This window comes from Photinus pyralis, unplaced genomic scaffold, assembly GCF_008802855.1.
Source record: "Photinus pyralis isolate 1611_PpyrPB1 unplaced genomic scaffold, Ppyr1.3 Ppyr1.4_LG7, whole genome shotgun sequence".
Lineage (NCBI taxonomy): Eukaryota > Metazoa > Arthropoda > Insecta > Coleoptera > Lampyridae > Photinus > Photinus pyralis.
The window spans coordinates 34,388,401-34,415,355 of NW_022170738.1; the positions used below are offsets into that span (position 1 = coordinate 34,388,401).

The 26,955-nt window shown below is 36.5% G+C and overlaps 3 protein-coding genes across 12 annotated transcripts; all 3 read right to left on the reverse strand.

Annotated features, from left to right (window-relative positions):
• Window positions 1-2,964: 2,964 nt before the first annotated feature.
• Window positions 2,965-9,145, reverse strand: LOC116176420 (peroxisomal acyl-coenzyme A oxidase 3-like). Of its 2 annotated transcripts, none has more exons than XM_031494962.1 (10): window positions 8,962-9,145; window positions 8,621-8,911; window positions 8,427-8,574; window positions 4,975-5,149; window positions 4,661-4,922; window positions 4,386-4,611; window positions 3,787-4,020; window positions 3,578-3,732; window positions 3,246-3,533; window positions 2,965-3,194 (listed from the first exon to the last, which is right to left on the reverse strand). In XM_031494962.1, the coding sequence occupies exons 1-10, from the start codon at window positions 9,076-9,078 to the stop codon at window positions 3,087-3,089; spliced, it is 2,004 nt and encodes a 667-aa protein (XP_031350822.1). In that variant the 5' UTR covers window positions 9,079-9,145; the 3' UTR covers window positions 2,965-3,086. The 2 variants fall into 2 exon arrangements, with proteins under 2 accessions (XP_031350822.1, XP_031350823.1); XM_031494963.1 differs by having other exon boundaries at window positions 3,053-3,194; window positions 3,251-3,533.
• Window positions 9,146-11,648: 2,503 nt separating this feature from the next.
• LOC116176421 (peroxisomal acyl-coenzyme A oxidase 3-like) lies at window positions 11,649-14,128 on the reverse strand. Of its 9 annotated transcripts, none has more exons than XM_031494972.1 (10): window positions 14,008-14,128; window positions 13,664-13,951; window positions 13,466-13,613; window positions 13,238-13,412; window positions 12,959-13,194; window positions 12,672-12,909; window positions 12,395-12,628; window positions 12,187-12,344; window positions 11,852-12,139; window positions 11,649-11,803 (listed from the first exon to the last, which is right to left on the reverse strand). In XM_031494972.1, exons 1-6 carry the CDS (start codon window positions 14,095-14,097, stop codon window positions 12,842-12,844), a joined length of 1,005 nt encoding a protein of 334 aa, XP_031350832.1. In that variant the 5' UTR covers window positions 14,098-14,128; the 3' UTR covers window positions 11,649-11,803; window positions 11,852-12,139; window positions 12,187-12,344; window positions 12,395-12,628; window positions 12,672-12,841. The 9 variants fall into 9 exon arrangements, with proteins under 9 accessions (XP_031350832.1, XP_031350833.1, XP_031350831.1 ...); XM_031494973.1 differs by having other exon boundaries at window positions 12,391-12,628; XM_031494971.1 differs by having other exon boundaries at window positions 13,669-13,951; window positions 14,008-14,127.
• Window positions 14,129-18,634: 4,506 nt separating this feature from the next.
• Window positions 18,635-24,220, reverse strand: LOC116177451 (5-hydroxytryptamine receptor-like). Its single transcript, XM_031496434.1, has 2 exons — window positions 23,972-24,220; window positions 18,635-20,420 (listed from the first exon to the last, which is right to left on the reverse strand). The coding sequence occupies exons 1-2, from the start codon at window positions 24,103-24,105 to the stop codon at window positions 19,529-19,531; spliced, it is 1,026 nt and encodes a 341-aa protein (XP_031352294.1). The 5' UTR covers window positions 24,106-24,220; the 3' UTR covers window positions 18,635-19,528.
• Between the last annotated feature and the right edge of the window lie 2,735 nt (window positions 24,221-26,955).

Sequence of the window (26,955 nt, forward strand, 5' to 3'; positions counted from 1 at the left end):
TTAGGAAATTTCCATCGCTTAACATGATTTTGCTAATTGGATTTATTGCCGAATTTTTGATAAAATAATGAGAAATACACCTGAAAATAAGCTAATTCGTATATCATTAGATGAGAAAAAAATTTTCTTTTGATTGGTGTCATTACAAATCCTCTAAGTTAACATGGGGAGCAACGATCGGCAAAAAACGTTTTTCGCATGTTAATTTCCTACGTTCGGTTTTAAAATATTCACCCGGTATGTGAAATACATTTTCAGTGGTGATAACGCAATCTCAGATGAGGTCAGCGATGTACTTGGTGATCCTTCATAGGCTTATACATTTTTTACCCCATGTTTTAATATATTTTATGTTTTGTCAATGTGTATTTTTATTAAATAAAATATTACAAATTTATATAGGTATTAAAACTTTGGAATATCTTGGGTTTCACCGCGTGCGACGCCTCAAAAAGTGCAGTAGGGAAGCCTGTCATGCAGTTCCGATGCCAGTAGGTTATTTTTATTATCATAAATGAATTCCCTGACCTCAAAAACATAAGTCTAGACACCTTACACGACCCGGTGTGCCTTAGAAATATAATTCGATCAAGTCTGTCATTTTCTAAAAATGGCGGTTTTTCACGGACTTCCGGTATCCGGATTACATTTCTGGGGCTACCATTGGATTCCTCGGGTTAAAATCATACGAAATCGACACCCAGATCTCGTCTCTAGGCCATATTTAGTTTTTAAAAAAATGTTACAATAAATCACCCCCATCCCCTATAAAATCTACCCGCACGGAAAATGTCAAGTGTTCTTCGGGCCAAATCGTCTAAATGGCTCTAAGGAACACCTGTACCAAGTGGCACCTTGGTATAAGAAAATGCAGTATCTTTTGGTATACCGCTAGTACTATTTGTAGTCAATATATAGTCCAAGGTTTTTGACAACGTCTTTGAAAATAATTGTTTGATTATGAATATTAATATTAATTTTAGAAAGTAACATTTCACGATGATGAGGACGACAAAACAGTATGGCAGTAGATTTTTTAGAGTTGCAAGGAATGTGCAGAAAAGGTCGAATACAAAGAATTTAAGTCAGAATTTAGATACTTTAGATACTAATTCTACTGGTTTAAATTCTTCTCGGGCTTCTTCTTTTAGTTCTTCTTGGTTGCCTTGGATTTTTTTTCCCATTTGATTTGATTGGATCTCAATGCCTGTCGCACTTCTTCAACCATTTCTATCATTTCTGTTCTAGTCTCTTATTGTTCTTCTTGTAAATTTTTATCAATTTTCTTCTCTGATCCTGATTGATCTCTGGGACTATTAAAAGCATCGCAACCATATTGGTTAATTCCGGGATTTCTCCTTGCGTGTGGCGGGTTTGTGGGTCGGCATTGGTCTTCATTAGCATCGCTGGTTTGGTTATTTATACTGTTGACTAACTTCACCCCTTTATCATTCTCGTCCTGGATTTTGTAGCTTCCACAAATATCTTGTTTACTCGAATTTAAAGAATTTTTTCATGATAGGATTCTTAAAATCGGACCGTAGTTTTATATACAATTTATAACCCTACCTTAGCATCCTTCTAAATTCGAAAAGAATGATACAACTTCTGAACCCTTCCTATAAAATTGTTTACATCGTTACTCAAAACGCCATGGTACAAAACGGTGCGATACTTCTGGAAAATATGCCACCCCAAACTGGACAATATAGAAACGAGGAATTGGATTTCCCGAGGAAATACTTTTGCAATTTCTTGAATCTTCCACATATGAGTACCTTTTATTGTATGGAAGTGATCGGGCAATGAATTATTTTCCACTTATACCGTCTGCACTCAAACTATATAGCTCTCTGCTTCCGCAATACGGGTTATTATTAAAGCACGAAACGCCACCTTAACTATGATTTATTTGCCAGAAGTCCATAGGTCTTTATCAGATGACGCGTAATATTCTAGGAGTACTTAAAGTATATACAGTGTGTCCACAACACCTTAACCTACCCATTGTGCAATGAGCTTAAAAAACTATTTACGATTTCCTATACGTTACACCTTGTACTTTGTGGTATAGCAATATTCCTTAGAGCTGAAAGAATAGTACTATTACGCAAGGAATTAATTTCTACCATCCATAGTCCTCCTCTTCGATTGCCTATCGTGATTGGATATAATCCCTTATACCTCATGAACAGATTGTCGTGTCGTGTCGTGTATAATAAGTAATATTAGATACTTATTCAATGTCATTATCAAGCAGTTGGTCCCCTCTTAAATACTCATCGATTTGGTAAGTTTGAGGTTATAATTGAACCCCATGGGACTTTGAACATCTCCAAAAAACTTGTATTCTGCAGAGACTTGTTAACGATTAAAAGATCATGGAAAATCTCAAAAGTGAAGATGTAATTGTAATAGATTTTGGACGTATACAAAGAGAGATACAAAGAGCCAATTATCCATATCCTAGATCAAGAAAAAATAAGATTTCTATTATTTTTTTGACCAACCTCTTTTGAATTACAGAAAACCACCTATAGGGTGTTCATTTGCCTTTGTAGAATCCAAAAATGTAAAAATATGGGGATTGCAAATTTAAATTTCAGAATTTAGGACCACTTCTGGTCAAAGCAAGAGTATTGGGAAACACTATTTAGACCTGTTGTAACCTTATTAATCGAATTAATCCAGTAATCACAACAAGACCTTAGAGTATTCAATTCGTTTCTATTTTTAATATCACCCAACCCACCAAAATTCTACCAAGTTACAGGGCTTAAGCAATTATTATTATTTTGAGTGGTCCCACTCCTGGCGATAATACACTGAAAAGTAGAAATGCTCACTGACAGAAATTATTCTAGCATATAGGTATTAACGATGCTAGCAGGTGTCCTCACGCGGATATAAAATGTACTGTGGCAGAAATCGGGCTAAAATTTGTTGCATGTTCAAATATCAAACTCTTTCAAAAGTAGTTATTATGTATTCTTTAAAAGCAGGATCAAGAATCCCATGATTCCTGGTGATTAGTTGCCAACATTCGCATTTAGGGATACATCTCAAAATGATTCTAAATACGCCATTTAAAGCTTTGAAACACATTTTGCCGATTCACGTATGTCTTCTTTCCACGGAAATTTCGCGTACGCTCCGTAGGTCTGAGATAATACAGATTCCAATCGCTCATGGGCCTACGAGATTAAACTTTATTTACCTCTAATACTTTGCGGGATAATCCTCACCTTACCGTCAGAATGTCCCAGGACCGAATTTAACAGGATGTCATCAGGTAGAATAGCGTCGATTAGCGAGATAGCATCGTCCGTTAGGCTTCTGCAGAGTGTTAAGATGCCATCCTCGAGATAGTGTGCAAAGTTAGGGCCACTGGTGTAGTTGCCTTGGTAAAAATATTGAGCGTATTTCTGTAGATTCCAAACTCCGAACAAGGATAACAATTTCAGTAACACTTCCTTCGAAGCATAATCGGTTACAGCTGAAATAACTTCGTTGGCAGTTTGTAGGACATAATGCTGAAATAACTATCACAGTAAATGTACTTGCTTTGGGTTCATACCAAAAAGTAGACCGTTGCTAATGATTTGGAGAAGTACACTTGGCTACTGCTGTTGACAACAAAGATACTGGTTTCTTGCTCCCGTAACGATTCCTGCCTGTCGTAAGTCAGCTTTAAAAGATAACAAGTTAGCCACCTGTAATACTCTATAATATCTGAAATAAGAGGAGCATAGTGAATGTAGCAGAGAGAAAGGAGTACCTAATTACTTTGAATGTCGATAAAATTCACGAGGCAGTTGATTGCAAACTTTTGTTTCAAGATTTGATCAGCATTTGATAAAAAATTAGCGGATTGCAGTGCAAACTGAATCGTCTTCCCTTGCACTGCAGCGGGCCATAACTTCAACAGCCATTTCGTCGTCTGCTGGATTAGTACGTTATTGTCACCTTCGTAAGTGTAACTGGGATCGGATGTCAGTAGGATGTCTTCCAAACCGGAAACTAAATTGGGAAGTTTATTTATTTATTTAATTATCCCTCTCTTGGTCTGGGCCCTCAACAGGCTTGCGCCCAATTACAGAGTGACCCGCATAATGCTTTTTAGAGGTGCCTCTGCAGAAGGTCTTAAGTTGTTCTATACTACTCCGGTATTTACCTTACAAATTAGGAAAACTGCAGGAAAACCTAATTCGGAGTAGCCGGCGGAATGTTCGAAATTGGTCTAAGGTAATTCCCATCTCTACCACAGATGAAAAATTCACCTCAACCCAGGCTCGAACACCCGACCTCCGGATTTATAGCCCAACGCTCTATCATTGAGCCATAAAGCCGGTTGTACAAATTGAAATTCAAAAACGTGATCTCACCTGTCAGATATGCATTATCAGCAGAAACCTCCAAGCATTTACGTATACAATCCCTGACGAGCGACGTGTATACAGGTTTGGCAGCGGATGTGACGGCGTGAAGTTCTGTTCCTAATTGTACTGATGTTTGATCCGATCTCAACAGACGCTTTTGTATCGTTTCCAATTCATTGTGGATAATATGCCCCATGTATGCAATGGCTAAACAGGGAATTAATCGAACTTGCTGTAACAACGTCGTTAAGTTATTCGTATGATTTTGCGTATGGGTATACATGCGCTGGATTTTCGAGCAAGGGGGCTTGCTTTTTGCTTGATATTGCTGTATATCGTATTGCGATAGCGGTTGCGTGCCTTACGAGTGTTACGGCCAAACCAAAGGTCTTTATGCGCCCACTTGATAATGTGCTCAATAGAAATCCAAATCGAGTCGTAGGATCCGATATGCGATTAATATACATGCCATCATCGCTAACATCGGCTAGTTTGTTAAGAAGGTTGTCTTTAGGTATGCGGTAGTCGTTAAATATGATAAACCTGCAAAAGAAGATGTAGGTAACCTATTTTTTTTTATTAAAAATAAATTTACCCATTGTCTAAAGCTTTCAAACCTATTTTTTCGCCCAAATCTGTTATGCTTACACCTGGATACGGTAGCAGTGTGCGCGGGCTTCTGATTGGAACTACAAACGTGTGCAGCCCATGGTTTACTTGGTCGGGAGTTACGAGCTGAGCATATAAAAGGATATGTGTAGCTACATGACCTGTAGAGTACAGACACACATTATTGGTTCGTGTTCATATCTGCAAGCGGCGAGCAAAAAATAGGCAAAGTGTGATTACAAAGGTGAGCGTAGTCAGGCAAAACATTTTAACAGAAAGTTAATGAACAAAAGAGAGATCGAAAATTAAATTTTGTAAAACGNCAATTTAATAGAAGGTAATGAAGAAAGGGATATCAAAATTAAATTTTAAAACGGAGCTCAGAAACAGGAAAGTGAGAATTTTGGAGAATTTACATGAATTGGGACCGTTGCAAAATTCAAAATGTAGTGGTAGGTAGGTGTTTTAAATGTCAAAGCTACGGACACTCGCTAAAGTATTGTAGGGAACAAGAAGAAGTTTGTGGGAACTGCGCTACAAAAGGGCAAGCATTTAAATATTGTAAATCCGAACAAAGTGCAGCAATAGCTGCAAGAAGTTGACTAAAAACAATTCCACAAGAACTTAAAATAGATGTATTAATCCAGGAACCGTTCAAGCACAACTCAAAAATTGGTGGTTTTCGTAACAGACAAAGACGAAACGTTCGTGAAGTTGGATCGATAATTTCAGACTACACAATAGATTTGTGCTCATTTCATTGTATTTTTTTGCCTACCATGGTATTGGTATTCCGGAATTCATTGTACGTATAACTTTTACTTCTGTGTGCAAGTATGCGTATAAAGAAAATTTTTTGTAAGTTACTTACTTGGTAGTATTAATAGGAAGCAAAAAAAAACTTGGGGGGACATTCCCTACCCCCCACGTATTCCAGTATGACGTCATTCAAAATGGTCTCCATTAATCCAGCACCATTCCGTGTGTGGGCGTTTTAGCGAAAATGGTAAGGGTTATGGAAAAATGTTTCAAACAAAAAAGGTCCAGCACAAAATTGTCTATATCTTTGTTTATTACCAATTTTTTGACAACTCAAACCGTTAGTCCAGAAGAATTACTTTTTCATTATTCTGCTATAAAGGCATAAGTTTTTGACAAATGTATAAAATATGTATTTGTTACATTATTTTATTAGGTGACGAAAATATAACACTTTGGGGAATAACATAGGATGCCCATATACAGAGTGCTGCAGTCAAACCTGGGTAACTGTAAGAAACAAAGTTTGCGCCGGGCGAGTTGGCAACATTGCCGTTGCGATCCTTACTTTCAAGCGTTTCGGTAGCCATACAGAAGTGATCCAAGCAAGAACGGTCGTTCGCAGTAAAAGCATTTTATCAAAACTGTAGTTTTGCAGCTGCGCAACGCCATTTCCGGACTCATTTCCAGATTAGTCCTAATCGGCGATGTTTTCTTGTGCATTTACATCCGGGCAGAGATCACAAGACCTGGAATGAAGCTGAGCATCTCAGTAGATCAGGGAGTTGTAGCAGGAGAGGATCATCAGATGTTGTAAGAAACCGCCTCTTTCGGAGTAAGACACTGGGACACGCACCATAGATCTAAGGGTCAGAGTGGGTAGACGTGATATAGCCCAACCCAAGAAGGAAAAAATTGCATAGGTGTGGATGAAAGCACGCAGAAGGTGCCCCTGCGTACTGGTACTGGTCTGGAGATACGTCTGCAGCGATTCTTTAGGGAATAGATTGACCGGTTGGTCAGGGTAGAGTAGGTCTCCCACTGAAACAATCCACCCTGGGTTCCAGACAGGCACAAAATCTTACCAAAATGAAACAAAAAATAAAACAACAATGAAGGACCATATGAGTTTGCAAAGTTCCGGCACTAGGGAGTTCTGACTTCTTGTCAGAATAATCAGCGATAGCTAACATAATATATAATCATTTAAGTCCGTTTTTAATTCGTAGGTACAATTTTATAACTTCTACCTCATAATCACTTAATTCCAATAACAAATTATTAAAGTAACCAATTCTGTATCTTAGAAGTATCAATATTATCACACTAAAGTGCAAAACAATAATCAGAACAGCTGTTTCTGTAACAGAACCAACAGAGTAACGGGAATTAGCTTTGGAATATAATCGATAAAAACAACAAAAAATCTTGAACAATTAATAAATATGGACAATAGGTTCATAAGCGGAATACCAGCTACAATAAATACATGCAACAATACAAGGGCATAAAGATACACAAAAAATGTAGGCTTAAATTAATGTTGAATGACCAACGCATATAAAGTCATTAACAACCAAGACACATGTTACATAAAGAATAGCAATACGGTCATTAACAACAAAGGCACGTTTTACATAAATAATGTTACACCACATTTATGTTTTTTTAAACGGGAGACTCGAAGTTCGGCAACTCGAAGCAGGTAACACTACGATCCCGGGCGACGGATGGGGATGCACCACGCCTGTCCAACCCAACGGTATCTCACTAGATCAAGCTACTAGTTTGTCGAAAACTCATGTTAACGATACTGTTTTGGTGCAAATAAGATATACGGGAACGGAACTAATATGGGGAAATCAAACATAATGCTGATACGATTAGCCTTGCTTACCCCAATAATTGGGTTCCCATATAAATATAATAGAGAATAGATGATATATCAATCAACTTCGAATTTACTGGGAACATATGATATAACTAACCTATAAGTAATGAAAAATATTGTAAACAGCGGAAGTATGAAAAATATGTTTACCTAGATTAAGGTTAGCAGCAACTCAATTCACGTTAATACGTTTAGATAAATAATTTCTATAATTTTACCTAGATGCCTCTGGAATTTCATAAGATTTCAACATCTTTCGCAGAATTAGTACCGGCCATTCTAACGACAAAAGCAAAAAGGGACATTTCTTCAATCCCACTGATACCAACTCACATTCTCTATTCACACCCTGAAGGTGCATTCAGTTAGACACCCCTATGGGTACATTTAACGAACAAATCATCGAGGAAAACAAATTTGTACCGTAGTCGGAACCCATCAAGTGTCTTGCGAGACAACTGCACTAAGTACTCCTCGGCAAGTGCCATGACGTTGTCGTGACCTGGAGATGGCGGCGAACCGACATCTTTCAAATACTGCTCAATTGCAGCTTATATTTTTGTTCTAAACTTGCCCGTATACGAATAGTCACCAGAAAGAGCGTGATAACTAGATCGTAATGGTTATTTGAAGTATTTTGGGTATGATGCACTAAGAACCTTTGTAGAGAACTTAATAAGCTATCATATGATGGACTAATATACAGGGTGGTCTATATAAAAACTACTGTTATTGACACAGCGTTGTATACAACAGCACTTGCAACTGAATTGTGTATAAGCACTTACCCACATTTGCCATCCAACACTTCGCGGCTAAAAAGTTTGGTGTAGTTAAAACGAACTCTCTTGCCCGTTTGTCGTATACCGCTCTGGTTTGAATGTAATTAGCGTTAGATCCATGCCCAATTTCAGTTAGAGCAAGTGACCCTATGATCTGAGGTGATAATAAAAATAGACGACAAAAAAGCATATCCACCTACCTCACCCCTTGAATTCCTTTCCGCAAATTTTTGATGGCGCTCCGTACCCATTCTGGATATAGCTGCCGAAAATAGATTAAAATCGAAACCGGACTTTAAACTGGCGGCATTATTGGCAACTATTTTAATGTCTGTTTGTAGTGGCGCATTTTCACAATTCCAATGTTCCCTTATGTCAATCAAGTCGAACATTTCGTTTGTAGAAATCCTCTTTTGATTTTCTAGAGAAGGCGTTAACGGGGAATTCTTAAGTAACGTGGGATGTTTTCTAAGTTCATCGTAGTATTTAATCTGTTTGAGAAGAATGCCATATTATTTCAGAAGATACCAGAGCATATTACCTGAAAGTTAATCGACTCGGCGGAATACAAAATCGTTTTCAGTTTCTTCCAGTCGAAGGATGCCCTCTTCCGGTAATTCTCTAAAGGTGATTTTGGAAAGACTTGCAAGGTACCCATTATTTTTATGAAATTTGAACCACACAATCAATAACCGTAAGCAAAATGTGGTGTAATGTTTCTCTTAGAGATAATATAGTGCATAGGGCAACACTGATAAGCACTATTATCCGCATGTGACGTTTTTAAGATGGAGTAGTTAATTCGCCCCAAAAAGAGTGTGAAAGGTCATATGTATTTTCCATAGCAATTTTTTCCTAGAAGAAAAAGTATCAAATGATACTGCCGTGAAAGATGCCTACGTCACTTGTAGAAATTGGTAGTTACTGTGGTTCCGCAAGTTTGTGGACATGAGATTTCCCACAGACCTGCTTGCACCTCTTTACAGTTACCAAAACAACGGAAGCAAAGTGAACGCATAATACAAAACAATTTGAAACTCACTTCGCAGATCGGTTTTCCAAAAACAAAGAATGTCGTAAATGCGGTTTCACAGGTCATTTCAAAAAGTTCTGTGAATCCAGAAGAATAATGAAAAGGGGCAGGTTTGAAGAGAAAGACACTAAACCGATGAACAAAGAGCCTAAACACAAGAAACCTAGTTGACTATATTTTTCCACTTGGATGATGACAGTGTGATTTCTTTCGTAATTGGTGAAATTTCGGTAGAGATCCTAATAGATTCGGGGAGTAAATGCAACATCATAACACAAAAGCCTTAGAACAAATTGAAGGAATCCAAGGTATGGAATCAAGTCCAGAAACCAGCAAAGTTATCGATGGATTACGCGAGTAAGAAACCACTTCACGTCATAGTATCTTTCGAATTTAGTATAGGGATTGGAACAATTAAGAAGACAGGTACATTTTACGTAGTGGAAGGTGGCACTCGAGATCTATTAGGAAAAGCCATCGCTACCGGGGGGTGATCGTAAAGGACTGCAGCCAGTTTGAATTTGGCGCTTAAAATGTTAGTGTTTTTTTTGCATAAGGCGTTGGCGGTTACGGTTTTCACTAAATACACAAATCACAGTAACTACAAACCACTGGCGTCGGTTTTTTTGCATATTTTTTATTTCCTTGTCTCAGTACCACGACCACGAACCTTGCATTTTACAACAAATACTTCTTTTCAAAGCTCCTGCACCGTTTTACAAAGGTACGTACATAAGAGAAAACACTTTATAAGGATTATATAACCCCAACTTTAGTTAGAACAAGTCCTTTCATACGAAAATTTTAATTATAACATTTTCCAAGGCACGTCCGGCATTCCCGACTGTAAACAATCTCGATAAGGCCTTAATTTTATTAATTTGAGAAAGTAACTTTGACGAACTCACAATTACAAAGAATTATTCAATACCTCACAATCCTGGGAACAAATACGTGTAACACTTTTATCTCGTCGTAACTTGGGTTCGATAAAACAAGCTAATCATCTCATCAATACAGATTAAACAAAATTTACTCGATAAAAGCAATCAATGAAGCTGAAATATGAATAGGTACTGAAAGCCAGAGCACAAATACCACGCAGCAAGCGACCGATTTAACAAATTAATTAAAACACGTCTTAATGACCCTAAGGTGTTGCAAATCCTTACATCCGGTCAATTGCGATTCACCTCAAATGACGCACTTAACAGAAAACACCAGGTGATATTGTTTCGAAAACTTCCCTTCTTTACTTTTGCTTGATTTAAGCGACAACGACTTGGATATAATTTTTGACGGGATAGCGATTTTTATGATTACTGCAAGATACGTGATTCATCACTGAAATTCGACACAAACTATTCACTTTCATCATGGCGAACTGATGAACAACTTTCAAACTTTCTTCTATAACAATCTTTACTTATCAACAAGGCTGACTGTCTTTTAAAAACAAACTTAATTACGGTTCACTGTCATACTCGAGAATGCGCCCACCAAACGAACAGCTTGACCAAAATTCCCCGTCTTTATAAACCATTTTTCCATTCTATCACTTTCGCTTCTCCTCCTTGTCAAACGATAAACTCTCTTACTGACACTTGTGTTTTCTTTCCGTGCCAAAACGTCTGCTTATCTTGAACTTAATTAGTACTTCTTATAGCTAAGACCGGAGACAAACTTTTAGAATAATGCAATGCAAATAATTCCAGATGCCCTTTATCTTTAAAATGTAATTTAACTTTACAATAAAATAAACAAAATACAAGGATTAGTTAAACAAAATTAACATCTTATAATTCTGATAAAAAATAACATACACCTCGAATTCGAATAATATGATCATTTCTATGTGCAATCTAAAATTAGCGACCACATTTAACTTAAAAAAAAATAAAATTTACATTATACAGGATGGCCCATCATTGCTGTAGGTATACCGAAGCCAAATCTCTGCAAGACGTAGTTTACACAAGAATATATCGTGAAATAAACGAGGACAACGAATTTGAAACTCACTTCACAGATTGTTTCTGTTTATTTAATTTATTTAATATCAAATAAATTCAATAATAAATAAAATTAGATCTTAAGTCCTAATATTTGTTCAGAGCCCCAGTGCCATGTAATTGGAATTTTTATTCTGTATGGTTTCTGGTTAAATAAATAAATAAATAAATAAATACAACTCGTTGCAGACGTAACAGAAGAGTTTGTTTATTTCTTGACTTTTGTCGTTACACAACGCTAAAGAATGAAGTTAACGCTATAACTTTGAATTCAATTTTTTATTTGCGTCATCGGCATCGGTCCAATTTGGGGTAATATTTTCCAAAAGTTTATAAACCTGCGTCATAAGTAATCAGTTGTAAGAAGGACCCGTATTTAGACTTACGTCTTGAGTGTTTTGTCCAAGGACAGAAGAAAATACGAAGTCAGGTAACGCAATTGCATTTGTCAACAACGCAGCATCACTTGCTAAATCCTGACAAAGCGACAAAATGGCATCTTCTAAAAACTGGCCAAATTCTGATCCAGCAGCATATCCGCCCTGATAGAAGAAGGTGACGTAGTTGTGTAAGCTCCAAAGGGCGTAAAGTGACAATAACTTGTCCAGTATTGACTTAACTGAACTGTGTGGCATCTTTGAAATGTAAAAGCTAACTTTTTGAATAACATAATGCTAAAATCATAAAGTTATCGCAGTAAACTATCACATTGTTATCATACCTCAATGTATGCATAAGTTAATTCCTTGGCGAAATAAATTTGGTTGTCATGCATCGCCCAAAATAATTCCTTGCCTTCCTCGTTAAAACATTTGTGGAGCTTTTCGTAAGAACTTTTCAGTAAGTAACATACTAACCACTTATAGTGGCCCAAAGTAGCTACAAGATTATATTCTAAACTTCAGACGTACTTTCGAATACTTACCCACATTCTAGATCCAGATGTACCGCACTTGATTGAGATTTAAACGTAGAGTTTAATATTTCAGTCGCATGGTTCAAGAAATTAATCGAATTCATTGGAAACATTATTTCTCGCTTTTCTAGAGCCATTCTCCAGGTTTTGATGAGGATATTGCTTACTTGCTGCACTAAAATCTCTTTCGTTCCTTCGGCCGTACAGGCAGACTCGGAAATGTACTTCAAGCTCGGAACACCTGAAACTGAAGGGCAATATGAAAAAATCGACGTGGTTTATTGACCTACTTGCAAGGTAAGCCAGTGTTCCACACGCTTCTAAGCAGTAACTTGTACCGTCCCGAACCAAATTCGTAAAAAGGCATTTAGCTGACGATGATATCAGATGAATTTCTACACCTAAACGGTTTCGATTAGCCGATGTGTCATCGGAGGGGAAGAGAAGGGCGTTCTGTATTTCACAAAGGTGTCTGGTGAAAATGATTGCAACGTAATATACAGAAATGTAGGGCATTAATCGAATGTGCTACAAATTATGGTTCATGTCTCTTTATCTGGTTTAAAAAAAGTCTCACATTTTGCAAATTTGGAACAGGGGACGATGCGATCCTTGAAGCGATGGTAAGTGTGTATCGAAGTAACATTAAGTTTGTGCAAACTACGTCTATTCTTCCAGTCGATTAGCACCTCAAACAACGCGGTCGATAATCTGCTGTGGTCTTGGATGACGAAACCGCCTTCGCGTGTCACATCTGCAAATTTGTTTAGTAGACTCTCCTTTGGTATGCGGTAGTTTTGAAAAACTAAAAGTCTAACAAATAAATGCTTTTTGGAGATAGACCAAGTTGAAGTACCCATGGTCTCCTTGATTGAATCCAAGTTTCTCTCCTAAACTACACGTTGCCACCCCTGGGTAGGGTAGTAGGGTCCTTGAGTTACGTATTGGTACGACAAATGGAACTAGCCCGCAGTATTTCCCACCTTGCATGTATAGCTGTGCGTAAACGATAGCGTGTGTAGCCAATACCCCTGATGAGTAAACATCAGCTAATTTCGTCACGCCCCAAGTTTTTCAAACCTACCGATATTCTCACTCCAACACTTTCCAGCTTCAAAGCTCGGGGTGTTAAGTACAAACTCGTTTTTGTCAATGAGATAAGTTGCTGTGGTTTGGAGTAATTTAACATCGCTACCGTGGCCAACTTCGGTTAAACACAATGTGCCTATAATCTAGAACCCTTAAAAACTATTTTTAGGACTTACAGATGTTTATAACTAACCTCACCACGAGCAACGGCCTTATAATATTTGGCATGATCTTCGGTGCCAAAAAACTTGATTGCTCTTGTAAATAATACAATTGATAGAATAATCATAGCCGCCGCCGATGGATCAATGGCTAGAAAATATTTTAATAACAACGTTCCAAATCTTTCTTTGTATTGCTCATCTTGAATTTTATTTACTGTTTCTAAATAGAAAAAGTAGTTATCGATAGTTTGTGCTGATCCACTGATCCGATTATAACATCCATAAAACCTTTCTGCTAGCTTTTCCAGAATTTTTTCCTAAAATAGAACATTTACCTTCGAGTACCACTACCTACAACTGGGAGTGTACAAACTTCAACATCTAACGTTTCCTTGGAGAAAATACATTCTTTTAACTGTTTCAACTGGAACGACATATTTCGGACGTTAGTCAACTCAGACATGACTATCAATGACGAACAAAAAATGACTAAATCTAAAGGTTATGGTCTGGTAAAGGTTAAATTGGCAATATACTGTGTTATTGATAATATTGATAAATGATAACATATTAATAATATTGAGAGGAGACCAAAAGGATATCTTTTTAATTAATTACTTAATTAATTTTGTGTATCTTGTTCAGCGCCCTCTTGAGATCACAGTTATCCAAAAAATACAGACATAAGTAAAACCGTTGGATTCATTCTGTGTGTTATAGTTGAAAAAAAAGGAAGTGTTCTAGGCGGATTTGTTGTACTTGTCAATAAAGTAACGCACGAAGCTTTGAACAGACCCAGTTTTGGGATTTCTTCCTCATTGGTCCAGTCAAACCTAAAAAAAATTTAAAAATCCGCTGAATCCGAAAATCATAGTCCCCCTGGCTGGAAACTCCCGGAACATATTGTCATAAACAAAAAATGAAGAAAAATGGCACAATTTTTCTCGTATTGGACTTCAATCATCGCGTTAACTATTGTTCTGAGGGAAAACATGAAGAGAAATGAATTTGTTTAGAATCGAAGTTTCTATAAGCTACAGTTGGTACGGAATGTTCATTTTAAAATGTTATTGTTTTTTATGGAAAAATATAAAAATATAATCTCGAACATTAACAATTTGCTGTGGTGTTCTGGACGGTGAATCCAAGAAAAAATGAAGGACAGGCCAATCTGCTTACTAGATGTGATATACTGTGTATTCCAGTTAAAATAAGTCAATTGATAATGATAACAGTAAAGAAACTTTACTCGTAGTTTTCAGAGGGACACATTAGTCAAGTGACACCTTATTTGAAAGGTCTTTCAATTCTGTATCGTTGTGAGGTAAAAGATGTTACAGGGTTGGACACAGAATTGAAAAATCTTTCAAATGAGGTTACAATAGTTATTTACATAAAAGTCGGGAAAATGATACATTACTGGCGAGGAAATATTGAAGTGCGAGGCCCCCTTGGGGGCGAGTACTTTCATTTCCAAGTCAGGTAATATCATTTTACTGACGAGTTTTGTATTAAATTTTACCCGAAATCGTATTTTAATATAACATTTCAATTTTTATATAGAACTTTTGATTAATGTCAATTTGTCAATGATGACAGGAGTCATTATAGACATTTGGAAATGTCACAAATGCGGCCGGTAAAGTGCCGGTGCGGCAGGTAAAGCGACAGGTGCGGCCAGTAAAATGACAAGCGGCAGGAAATGTAGCCTGATCTGCCTCTGTCATGGAAACTAAAATTTTCTGACAGAAAGTAGGCACGAAAAAGAAGGTTTCAGAATAATTTTGGGTAAAATAAGTTACTTAACAACACATTGTAACGGGTGGTCGCTTTAGAAATAAAAAAAATTATTTTTACAAATCGGTACAGAGCGACCATTAATCATTGCCTGTACCGCTCTTATGAAACATGGCATTTGCCGCAACACAAATAGTACTGTAGCTACTGTGATGTTAGAATACCCAAATTTTAAATTTGGATCGTTTAATTTATGGAGAAAAACACAAGTTACGTCAATGTAATATTTTACCCGCGCACTTAACAATTCAAATAGCGCAAGGACGAAGTTGGCGAGCTTGCGCACGTCGGATTTTCACAGAGAGGTAGGGAGGTATTTGTCTAGGTAGCAGAGTAATTGTGGTATGCAGAGTGTATGTGTTGGATTCGCAAATTTAGGTAAATGTATCCTTTATTTTCTATTATGTAATTACTGTAATTAGCATAGAATGCAGATTGGTTGTTTTGTATTGCTTGCTTGTAGATTTAATAAATGTTGTATCACGTTTCTATAGGAATTTTGCAAGTTGTGCAATTGCATTAAGATTGTGGGAAATTTCCATGTAGCTTAGCTAATGTTTAATGTTTATGTGGATTGCAAATGAAAAGATTTTATTTCCAAAATGTTAATTAAGGAATAAACCTAATTAACTCTTACGATGTACTACACAACACTAAATCTAGGGGGTCTTCTGGTAGCAATGCCGCTCTCTTTGGAAATAAGGAAACAGATCGCTTCTGTATGGCACAGCTAATTCCGTGATGAATGCAAAGTAATAATGTCATACGTATTACGAATCCGAGCAAACCGGCTTCAAATTCGAGAAAGTAATACTCGAGATCGTGATTACTTATGCACAGAAATAAAATTCCGATTGATATTAATTTTGCCCAATTTATTAACTAGCTTTTATTGCGGGTAAATGCGCCGGTTAATTGAATTTCATAATTACCGCTCTCCCAATTCTCCCTAATCTCGCCCTTGGAACCTTTGAAACTGGACCTATTTTTTGAACGAAACTTTTTTTAACGAATAGGAATCTTGCGTTTCCGTCACGCGGTTGGTATTTTGCAAAAAGGAACGAAACCTTTAGGTTCAAAAAGATGGTCGCAACCGCGCTCGCGTTCCGCAATACGTTTCTTGTTATCGCCAAACATACTTTCCTCCACGTTCACTATTAAGCGGTACATGTGTAAATTTTCTTATGCTGCACACAATACAAATTTTAGAAATACTTTCTTTAGTTCTAAACCATCCATTAGAATTGATATAAAATCTGTGGAATGAGTAGGGCCATGGGACTTGATACATTAAGTATTTTGTCTTTTGTTGCTGCAATTCTACAAAATCAGTACCATATTCAATGCGAATATAGGAGTTGACTTCATGCCGAAGTAGCTACTTTCATACGGGGTCGGGGTGAATAATGGGTTTCCCGGACACTATTCAAAACGAAGCAAAAAGAAATATAGTGCACCGGATAGCGCCACTTAGTCTTTAGTAAATTCCAAAAGAGAAAAGAGAATATTTGTCGAAAGGGGGAACAAGGCAGAGAAAGAGAGATCCTTGTTCTGGTTTTGATAAGCTAAATAAATATAATAATTGATAGGGCAGAACATAAACAATAATTGTTGTCACAATCGAGGGCGCTTTAATAAATAATCTCAAAATATTACAAATAGGACACTGTAATATCTAGATCTGAAATGTCAATATTTAAAATTTTAAAATCAAGTTTCAGGGATCAATTTGTGGTCTTCAAAATTGTCAATATCTTCCGCGGAAAACTACGGAGCCATAATTAGTAACTGACTATCAAACAAATGTAGTAATTACAATTCGATTGAATTTGAACCAGAATGTAATCAAACGTTATATCAAAGTGTAGTCGAAAATAAAAATTACTGGTCGTAACGATCTTTTGAGCTCAGAAGGGCGCTTTTCTGCCTTATATGTAACAGATAACAACACATACAAGAGGGATAGAGAATAGCGGCAAATAAATATTGCGGTAGTAATGTCTAACGTTCGACGTAAATCAGGTCACTCATATACTAAAACAGTAATTAATACTCAATAAGAATCAATAATTTACGGTCGACAACGAATAATCCGTACAAATCGGTAATATAAAATCAAAGAGTAGTTCTCTTTGATAAAACCATAAACGTGACGTTAAATTTATGAAAACTACTGTACTATTCACAAATATCTAAATTTTTATACAAAAAATGTAATGTAATTACTTCAAAATGTAAATAAACTAATACGAGAAAATTCTTCGTGATAAGACAAGTGTCAGTAAAAATCGTAGATACCGATGACTAAATTCGTCTAGGTAACTTCAAAAAGTAATGCAGGTAGATAGTGTCATCTAGAAGATAAAATGATCAAAATTTAGGAGAAAACTATGAGGGAACACTGAGAGAAACTTCAGATAGGAAACAAAGCTCTAAAAAATACGTATTAAGAATAATGGCCTAATCTTTACATACCTCACACTTATTACTTGTAAGTATAAATCCGCTAAGCGTATTCAATGGAGCCAGCCACAACAGTTCAGAAATAGAGAGGAACACTTCAACGAAATATGATGGTAACCAAGAGACCTTTTCGGGTAGATATCACGTAACATGGTGTATCAAGCAAAAATTGCGAGTAACCACTATGAATTGAACAAGTACAGGGAATGCGCAAGATAAAATTAAAGAAAGGAAGTGCTGGAACGTACATAGCGTGAACTCTAACGCAGAACTCATGAAACCTGTAACACTCGACTAACTACATCTAAACTAAACGGGTTTACAAAGGAAATACATAGATGGCGTAAGAGTATCGAATATAATCCAGTGACTATACATAATATGGTTATTGCCTAAGTTCACCAGGTTGAAGCGCCTCAAGTGTACACTTACCGCTCACAAGTAGCGCTTATAAAGCGCTACAGATTTAACTTTTTTGAAGGTGGCAGTGTAACGAGTCGTTCACCAGACATTTTCTTAAAGCTCGCGAAGCGCTTCGCTAGTTAACGCACCATTATGTCATACGTGTATTATGTGTTGCCTACATTACAACTGGGCGAAGCTTTGAGCTCGTATTCTCGCATCTGTCTCGCATAAAGTCACTGTAGAATAGAAATTTCGAATTCAAATAAAAAATTACAAGTTGCATGTAAGAGGCATATTTTACGACGTAAAGGAAAGAGTTAAACGAAATAATTGGAGACTTTTTATAACTTTATTTAAAAAATCACATTAATATATTTATTTAATACATTTTATATTTAGGTATACTTCAACAATCATGTAGGGTCCACTTTGATTTTATCATTTTGTTAAGACAATAACTTATTTAGGGCTCAAAAATAAGTTATTACCCTATAATATATTTTTTTTATAAATAATTCTAATTCAATATAATATAAGGCTCCTTTACATTGTGATCACTGAATGAACGTTTACAAAAGATCGGGAAGCGCAGTATGTATTCAATTCTTTTTGTTTTATTTATTTATAAAAATATTGCCCGCATTCCACTTTTATATAAGTAAACAAGAGTAAGTGAAGTTGATGAGTCGGTATAATGAAACAGAAACGATGTTAACAACAACATGATTGTACTTCACATTTATAAATTGTTTGTGATGTATTCTAGACATGGTTGAAAAACGTGAAATTATTGCAATTAAGTGTCACAGATATGCTTCTAAGTCGTATAAGAAATTTGGTTTTTTTCAATTCAAATTGATATATATCTGAATGTTTGGTCTTCGTCTTGATTATGATTCGTTATCATTAAAAAAGAAGCTTATAGACTAATGAGGGAAACCCCTTAAACGCATTCGCTCGAAGAATTCCTACAAAAAGTGCGTTTACCATACCCTGTTATTAAACTTCGATGACTGTTTCGTTTCAGCTTCATTCACGCATTTAAAACACTTCGTTATACTAATAAAAAGAGTACCCGTTTTTTCTTGCAGTTCAAAGCAAAGCGACATCTCGTCGAGGGACTAATCACATTCGAATGTAACGGTTCTAGCACCAGCTGCGGCAGCTACTGTGGCAGCCAGTCTAGTAGCGATTGGACGTTCCGTCGACAAGACGTCACTTTGCCTACATCATTGAAGGTTTTTTATTCCAAATTTTCTATTCCTTCGACGCGCATAGTTTCGCCCAAATAAGATCTTTTTAAATGCGTGCCGAAATTCTGGACTAAATATCGTATATATAATCGGATTAAGCGTTGAATTAAAATATCCTAACCATAAGAACAACGATATAATGTACTCTTTAAAAAAGTCTTTGTAAATAGGCAACAGCACGGCCATTATAAAAAATGGCAACCAGCAGATGACGAATGCTCCAGTTATAATAGCTAAAGTTTTGGCAGCCTTTCGTTCTCGCTTCGAATCGGCCGAGTCCTTTTTCCTTTTGATCGCATAGTACTGCGGCTGATAGTTGATAGCACCAAAGTCGGTTGTGGTAGGTTCCGGTTCCAACCCGTTCGGAAATGAGGTTTTTTCTGGACTTGTGTTGTTTGAGTTTGATGAAACGGTCGTGAACGCGGTGGTTGTTTCGGATATGGTAGGAAGTGGCCTTCCGATGATTGTAACAACGGCGGCTGCTATACCACCCGTACCACTAGCGACAGCTAACCCGCCGGCTATTCCGCCCGCGGCCGGATTTTGATTACCACTACTCGTCGCGCCGTAACTGGCCTGTCTTCTTCTAATCCTTTTTCTGGCAGTTTGAAATATCCTCCAATACAATATAAGGATTACCATTAGTGGCAGGTAAAACGAGGATGAGGTTGCAAAGATTTGGTACCCTATGTCTTGACTAACAATGCATTTCTTATCTTCGAGTCTGCCTGCCCAACCCGGATCCTTCCATCCAAGTAAAGGTGCTATGCAAACCAAAAAGGACACAAACCATACTACTGCTATCATTACTCCAATTCGTTTGGCTGTTCGATGATGTATGTAGTCTATGTTAGTAACAGCCCAGTATCTGGAATGAAAAAATAACTTATCAGCGAAATATTGATTTTCCATTATTCCATCTTATCCGATTAACAGAAAGTATGATTAATGATTCGTAGCTGAGCGATGCAAATGTGAAAGATAGCTGTTAAGAGAGACCACCCGATTTATTCGAAGGAAAAAACTGCGCGTTCTCTTAACCTTTGCATACGTGAAGGTAACTTTTCAGAATCATTTAAGGTCAGCGTGGTACTGCCATTATTTAAAAAAGGAGATTGTTAAGATCGGGGAAATTACAGACCCATTACAATTATACCAATGTAACACCAACGCTTGCTACGTACCGGTATCTTCATTTTACGAAAGCGGCATGCAGTTTAAGTTTGTTGTTATTTTAGTGTTATTTAGTGCAGTAGTAATTTTTGTATGTCTTTATAATTTGTTTGTGTTTTGTATGCAACATTTTATATTTTTTATAATTTACAATCTTTGTTTTTGAAATTGTAATTTAACCTCAATGCATCACGTGTATCAAAAATACCGTTCACCCTTTGTTTGGAATCGTTTATGTTTTTGGTGTAATTTTTGGCAAATTTATCTTGATTCTAACGGAAGGGTTTTATGGCACCAAAGATGAGACATCGGTGCTACCTTGTTTTGTTACTCCAACCAGTTCTGTTTTGCAATTTATGATTGACTATTAAAATAACCGATCAAAATTCAGAGACTTATTCCAAATACGAATTATCCTATTACCTATCTTATTAGATGATAGCATAGTGTTCAATTTTGAGTTCCTTTCCTACCGCATCATAGCGTTGCCTACAACAATCGTAAGGGGGCCCTGACTTAATTGTTTGATCTCGAACCACTTATTGATTTCGAATTTAAGCGGGCTCCGGTTAGCTTTTGGAGGTGATAGCCATTCCGGTGGCCTTTTTAAACGTTGCCGGGTTGATTTTATTTCCGTGTTCTTGTAGTGTGACGTTAGCGTAGAACTTGGGGCTTAAGTACACTGCAAGTCGTTTGACTGCATCTTCCTGTGATGTCACAGTTACATCAGCTGCTTGAGATAAGGCATTCTTCATAATTATACTAAATAAACTGAAATACGTTTGCGTTCCTCTGAACAATCGTTTATATCGTATTTATATGCGCGTAAGACTTTGGGGGTAAATTATAATTCAATTTATCATTAGAACATTAGTTGAGTATTAAATTTTGAATTTCACATGCAATTGTTTATACTGTTTCAATTGTAGCCTATAACGTTTGCATCATAGGAGACGATGTATTACTTGCATATATTGGGTTAAAGATATAGTTCAGGTAACGTATCAGTTTTGATCGTGGTGGAACATTTAATTTCGCGCTTCCCAATTTTTTATTTATTTTTATTTTTTTAATTTTTGACTCTTATTTATGAGTGGGTGGGTTTCAGTCAAGGTTTTATTTTCATAATTTTACCCAAACCACATTATTTCTTTACTACAAAATACATAACATGTTTTAATATAATGCAAAGCAAAAAAGGTCAGTTTTATACAACGAGTTAATATCCTAACGAGCAACTACGTGTCAACGAGTCAGTAAGAAAAATCAACAACATTGGCGCAACGTGGCGGTAACATTTCAAAGCTATACATTCTGAAATATCAGAACCCCGAGAGAATAAGATTATATTCTTATTATCATCTTGGTTGTTCTCTTTTTTTATTGATAATCCCGTTTCTTCGAATTTAGCGACCAAATCTTGAACATAGGATCGATTTTCAGAGCATTAAATTAATATTATTTCCACACGTTCAGCTGTACTGTAAGTCAATAAAAAAAGAAAGCAACCAAGATTGCTTAATGAAGCGGCTCAGGTTGAAGTTTTTGGCCTATTTGCCATAAATCCCTCAATGTCAATATTAATTTTTTTTGTTAATTTTAAATTTTTGTTAAATTGTCTTAATGAATATTGACTTTATTGGTACCACTGGAAAGTATTTTTCAGAAGCTTTCCAACGATGTGTCACAAGTATGGGGGTGCCATTTAAGAGCTTTGAAGAGGGGGGTCTGGGGGGTTAAGAGGGGGTGGGGGGTTGTCACTCATAACGTCATTCTGGTTCCCCCTCGATACTCCCGAAACGGTTTTGCGCGATTTTTAATATCTTCTTTAGTTTGGAAAATAGGGCCGACTGCAGTTTTAAAATTGACACCCTGTATATGATATTGTAGACTTTGAACTGAAAACTACCAATCCTTTTAATGGTTTGCCATGACAAATTTTAATATCTGTATGAATTCTGTTCGTCTCTCTCAGGGCTAACGATTTTAGCACGGAGACCACATTGGAAGTTACGGTTCTTATATTCAATAGATTCAATGTGCAAGGTGAAACTACATATTGTACAAATGACTACCAAATCCAGTTAGAAAAATTTGTATGGAGCTGTAACCTAAACTTTTGGTGTTACAAGTACATTGTATACGCATTAAGTTAGACAATGAATTGTACATCCTACATTAGCAACCTTTTACCACGCGCATTTAAGTGATAAACGATCTAAATGGATTGCACTTACTAGCTTTTACGGGATTTTCTTTAAAAATAGCGTTTCATTTATTAAAACTCGCCAAGGTGTCAGGGCGTATTTTAGTCATCCCATGCATTGACCCGAAAACGAAAAAAAAATACCCTTTACGTGTGGGGATTACAATAATAGAGCAATCTGCCACTAAATATAACCGTTATGTGGACCTCCTGCTGTGTAATAATCAGATATAAATATCTGTAAAGTGCAGTGACCCGTGGACCCTTTAACTTATTAGGTTTTGGGGTGTGTGCAATATGATCACAGATCGACATTAATGCGGCCAAAGCTAACGTTCCATGATATGACAGTGGGTTGATACGGTGTTTACATACTGCGTTAAACACTCCTACTAAACGTGAAATGGTTGTAAAACAGTTTCAGTTGTACTTTTTAATAATCACAACGTCTGTTTCCTATTTTAGAAATGTATTCCGGGTATTTACGGTTGAACCACCTGATGTAATTAAGTGATACGCTTTATGTATATTAAACAGTTCGACCGTGCATGTTTCGGTGCATTTTCTATATTTTAGAGCGAATTTTTAGAGGAAATCAGTGAAATTACATTTTCTAGTCGAAATACGGACGTAGTGGCTATTTATTTCATACTATCTAGTAATCGCCGCTTTACCAGACTCATGAGTCTGGTAAATCGTATTTTACCAGCCTGGAGTTTAAGCTTACCAACATCAACCGACAGCTATCTAAACGCATCTACTGCTAGATCAAACAAACCAAGTAACGACTTATGCTTTTATTTGAATGTGCAAAATATTCTAATCAAAACTTCGAATTTTATGGTATTAATTGAAAAAAGAGCAGTACCTATGAAATAAACTGTTTTGGATTATTTGTAAGTTAAATCAGTTTACGTTACTCGTTTTGAACCATCTCACTCGTTAACGTAAACCTTGATTTACCTTGATTTACCACATTGATATGTAAATAACGACAAATAGTGTACTACACGTAAAAAGCTAGCATTTTACGAGCTTACCTATCTAAAGCTATAGCGACGAGATGTAAAATTGACGCCGTACAACAAAGCACGTCGCTGGACGTCCACATATCGCATAATTCAGGTCCCAAGGTCCATTCCTGGCTAACTTCGTATACAGCACCCAAGGGCATTACTAAGCAAGCCACGAGTAAATCAGCAACGGCTAGCGATAAAATCAGATAATTTGCTACGTTCTGCAAATTTCTCTCTAGAAGTATAGCGGCGATCACGAATACGTTACCTGAAACAATACAAATTTACAATTCCCTCACCAATATAATAGACATATCATTGATTTAGTTCGCGAACGAGCACAACTTCCAGTCGTATACGTTAGTAACATCTAAATATAACCCTACAGCGAAAGTTTAAAAAGATATAGAATTTAACTGTTTTAGAATCAGGAGTAAATGTGGAGAAGTGATTACTTAGAAATGCGGAGTGGTATTTTCACCATCTCCCATCAACACAAAGGCTTATTGTTTGCGAGCCGTCCTAACAAAACAATCAATTTTTTTTATTTTTCAAGAGCAGCGAATTGCAGAGATTCCAACCTTTACGGAATGAAAAAGGTCTGTCGATTTAGAATCTTATTGGTATCGTGGAATGGAAAATACACACCTTTCTAAGGCGCTTTCGCTAACTTTGCTTGAAGTTAGAACGTGATCTTTTACCGACGTTGAGTGCAGTACGAATTGAAATAGATCTACGTTTTAATTAAAGTTTCAAAAACTATTCTCGAAAGAACGCCTTGATGAGAATAAGAAAAAAATTCACATTTTATTGCATTAAGAACTTTCTAGATTAAACACTCCTGTTATTATAACGTCGTGACCCGTTCGTATACTGAGCATCGACCCCAACCTGTAAGCCCTTGTTTGATGTAGCAGGGATGTCCGTCTACAATTAGGATATGACTATCTATTTTAATGAGACAAGTACCGTGCCTGTAAGTAAAACAACTAAATTGAAGTACTTCATCCGCACTTCTGTATTTGTGTCAGCTCCTGCAAAGGCAAGTATTTAAGGAAATATCTTTTGCTTGCCATTTCCTCGCACCCTCCTCCGTAGTATATGAGATAGTGGATTAAATTTTCTACATACATGTGTTTGCGATTCACACTAATTGACAATTATCCCAGAGTATCGTAATCCCATGAAGCTTGTCTTTTCGCCAAGCTCGTTAGGTATCTCTTCAATCTACCGTCCCTGAAATTGATTTAAGAAACATTTACATTAGAAAAGTGCAAATGTGAATCTCGGGTCCCATCGTCCTGGCTTAGGAAAGCAAATGTACTCATAATTTATACCCCCTGGCAGTGTCTATCTGCGACGATTCATACGTTTAGTATGGATTTACAACCGAAAACATTAAAAACCCATTTCTGTGGCATATTCGCTCCCGGATTACATTTAAAGTTTTAATATGAGAGACAGATTTCATATTTTCATCTGCGCGACATTACTAAATATTCAAAACGTAAAAGTACCTACAGGTATTTTCTCGAGCGATAAAATGAAAAGTAAGCACTTTTTAAAATACTCTCAATATTCCAAAATTTTTCCCAGAGCTCTATAAAACAACGATTACCTTAATCGCTATTAAATTTTCTTGGAACATCACCAAGTAGTATATATTTATATATTTCACCACTATAGCAGAGCTTCGGTTAACTAGTCAACTTGTTACAAAGTTAAACATGACACTTCTATATAATTTTAGATCGATTAACGTTAAAACAAGAGAGGGATAATAAAATAAAATAAAAATAAGTTACGGTTTTATACCAAAAATCCCGAAATGTCGAATTCTTATGGCAAAATGATATGATATTGAAAGTACCTTTAGGTGTCAAAATACTTGTATTCTGTGCGAGAATACCTACGGAACATATTTTTGATTTTCCAGGAAAATTGTCCGATAGTTAATCTCGCAAGATTATGGCGTTGTGCGAGGGTGCACCATCCTGTTGAAACCAACGGTTTCCATCTTTTGTTTGTTGCTACTCAATGTAGTATGTACTTTTACGGGGCATAGGAACAAATAAAGTTGGTGATTTTTCCGAAACGAAACTTTATAATTTTTATTTTTCTGTATCTATTCAAATAACATCAGAAAAAAATAAAAACGAAATTGGAAAATTTAGGAAATAATCGGAATTTTCTGGTTTCCTATACACAATGACAATGTCCGTGTACTTGCGCAACTATTCAGTAATTTAACCATCGTCGTATATCCTATGGTTTCCGAGATCTCCAAGATAGACGTCTCTATCTTGACGCAGTGTTTAGAAAGCAAGACGGCAACGGTTTAAAAATTTTAGGCTCAAAATTCATATACAACGAATAGAAGAGTTCTGAAAGACACAGGTGGTTAAAGAGAATGGCAGCTACTTACGTCATTCTCCAAAAATTCAATTAAATCCTCCAGAATGAGTGATGTGTTTAGACTCGATATATACAAAATTACACCATATCCGGATAGTCGCCAAATACTAATATCATTTCAAAGTTTTCCAATTAGAAAATTTTTAGCGATGAAAGGAAAGAAATGAAAAAGTGAACTGATATGCGCATTTCAACTTGGCTTTAAAAATCCACCAACAAACATTCGCCAAGCACGAAACTCAATACCCCTAAACAATTTAGCGCTAATAGACTATGGAAAACATTCTTAACGCTTGTACAGTAGTTCAATGCTCAACCAGCCCCCCTGACGTTTATTATGGAACAACTTAAGACCTTCTCCAGGGGCACCTCTGAAAAGCATTATGCGGATCACTCTGTAATTGGGCGCATCCCTGTTGAGGACCCAGAACAAGAGAAAATAAAACAAAAATTTTAGCTTTGTATCGCCTTTACAGAAGCCTTTTAGTCCTGTCTAGACCCTTCACATTTCTTAGAGACCAACCAAAGTTCTGGATGCATTTTTCATTTATCATATGTCCTTTATAGACCACTTATCAAGGAGCCCTTTATAG

Bases quoted from the DNA above. Each gene is read 5' to 3' on its own strand.
- LOC116176420 (XM_031494962.1), bottom strand. From the start codon at position 9,078: ATGGGTACCTTGCAAGTCTTTCCAAAATCACCTTTAGAGAATTACCGG. The intron at 8,912-8,961 runs GTAATATGCTCT...CTTCTCAAACAG, and splicing joins CCGAGTCGATTAACTTTCAG to ATTAAATACTACGATGAACT. The intron at 4,612-4,660 runs GTATACCCATAC...ACGTTGTTACAG, and splicing joins TGCTCGAAAATCCAGCGCAT to CAAGTTCGATTAATTCCCTG.
- LOC116177451 (XM_031496434.1), bottom strand. From the start codon at position 24,105: ATGCCCTTGGGTGCTGTATACGAAGTTAGCCAGGAATGGACCTTGGGA. The intron at 20,421-23,971 runs GTAAGCTCGTAA...TTTTCATTCCAG, and splicing joins GTCGCTATAGCTTTAGATAG to ATACTGGGCTGTTACTAACA.
- LOC116176421 (XM_031494971.1), bottom strand. From the start codon at position 13,027: ATGTTACTTCGATACACACTTACCATCGCTTCAAGGATCGCATCGTCC. The intron at 12,629-12,671 runs GTAGGTCAATAA...ATTGCCCTTCAG, and splicing joins AACACTGGCTTACCTTGCAA to TTTCAGGTGTTCCGAGCTTG. The intron at 11,804-11,851 runs GTAAGTCTAAAT...CTTATGACGCAG, and splicing joins TTGGACAAAACACTCAAGAC to GTTTATAAACTTTTGGAAAA.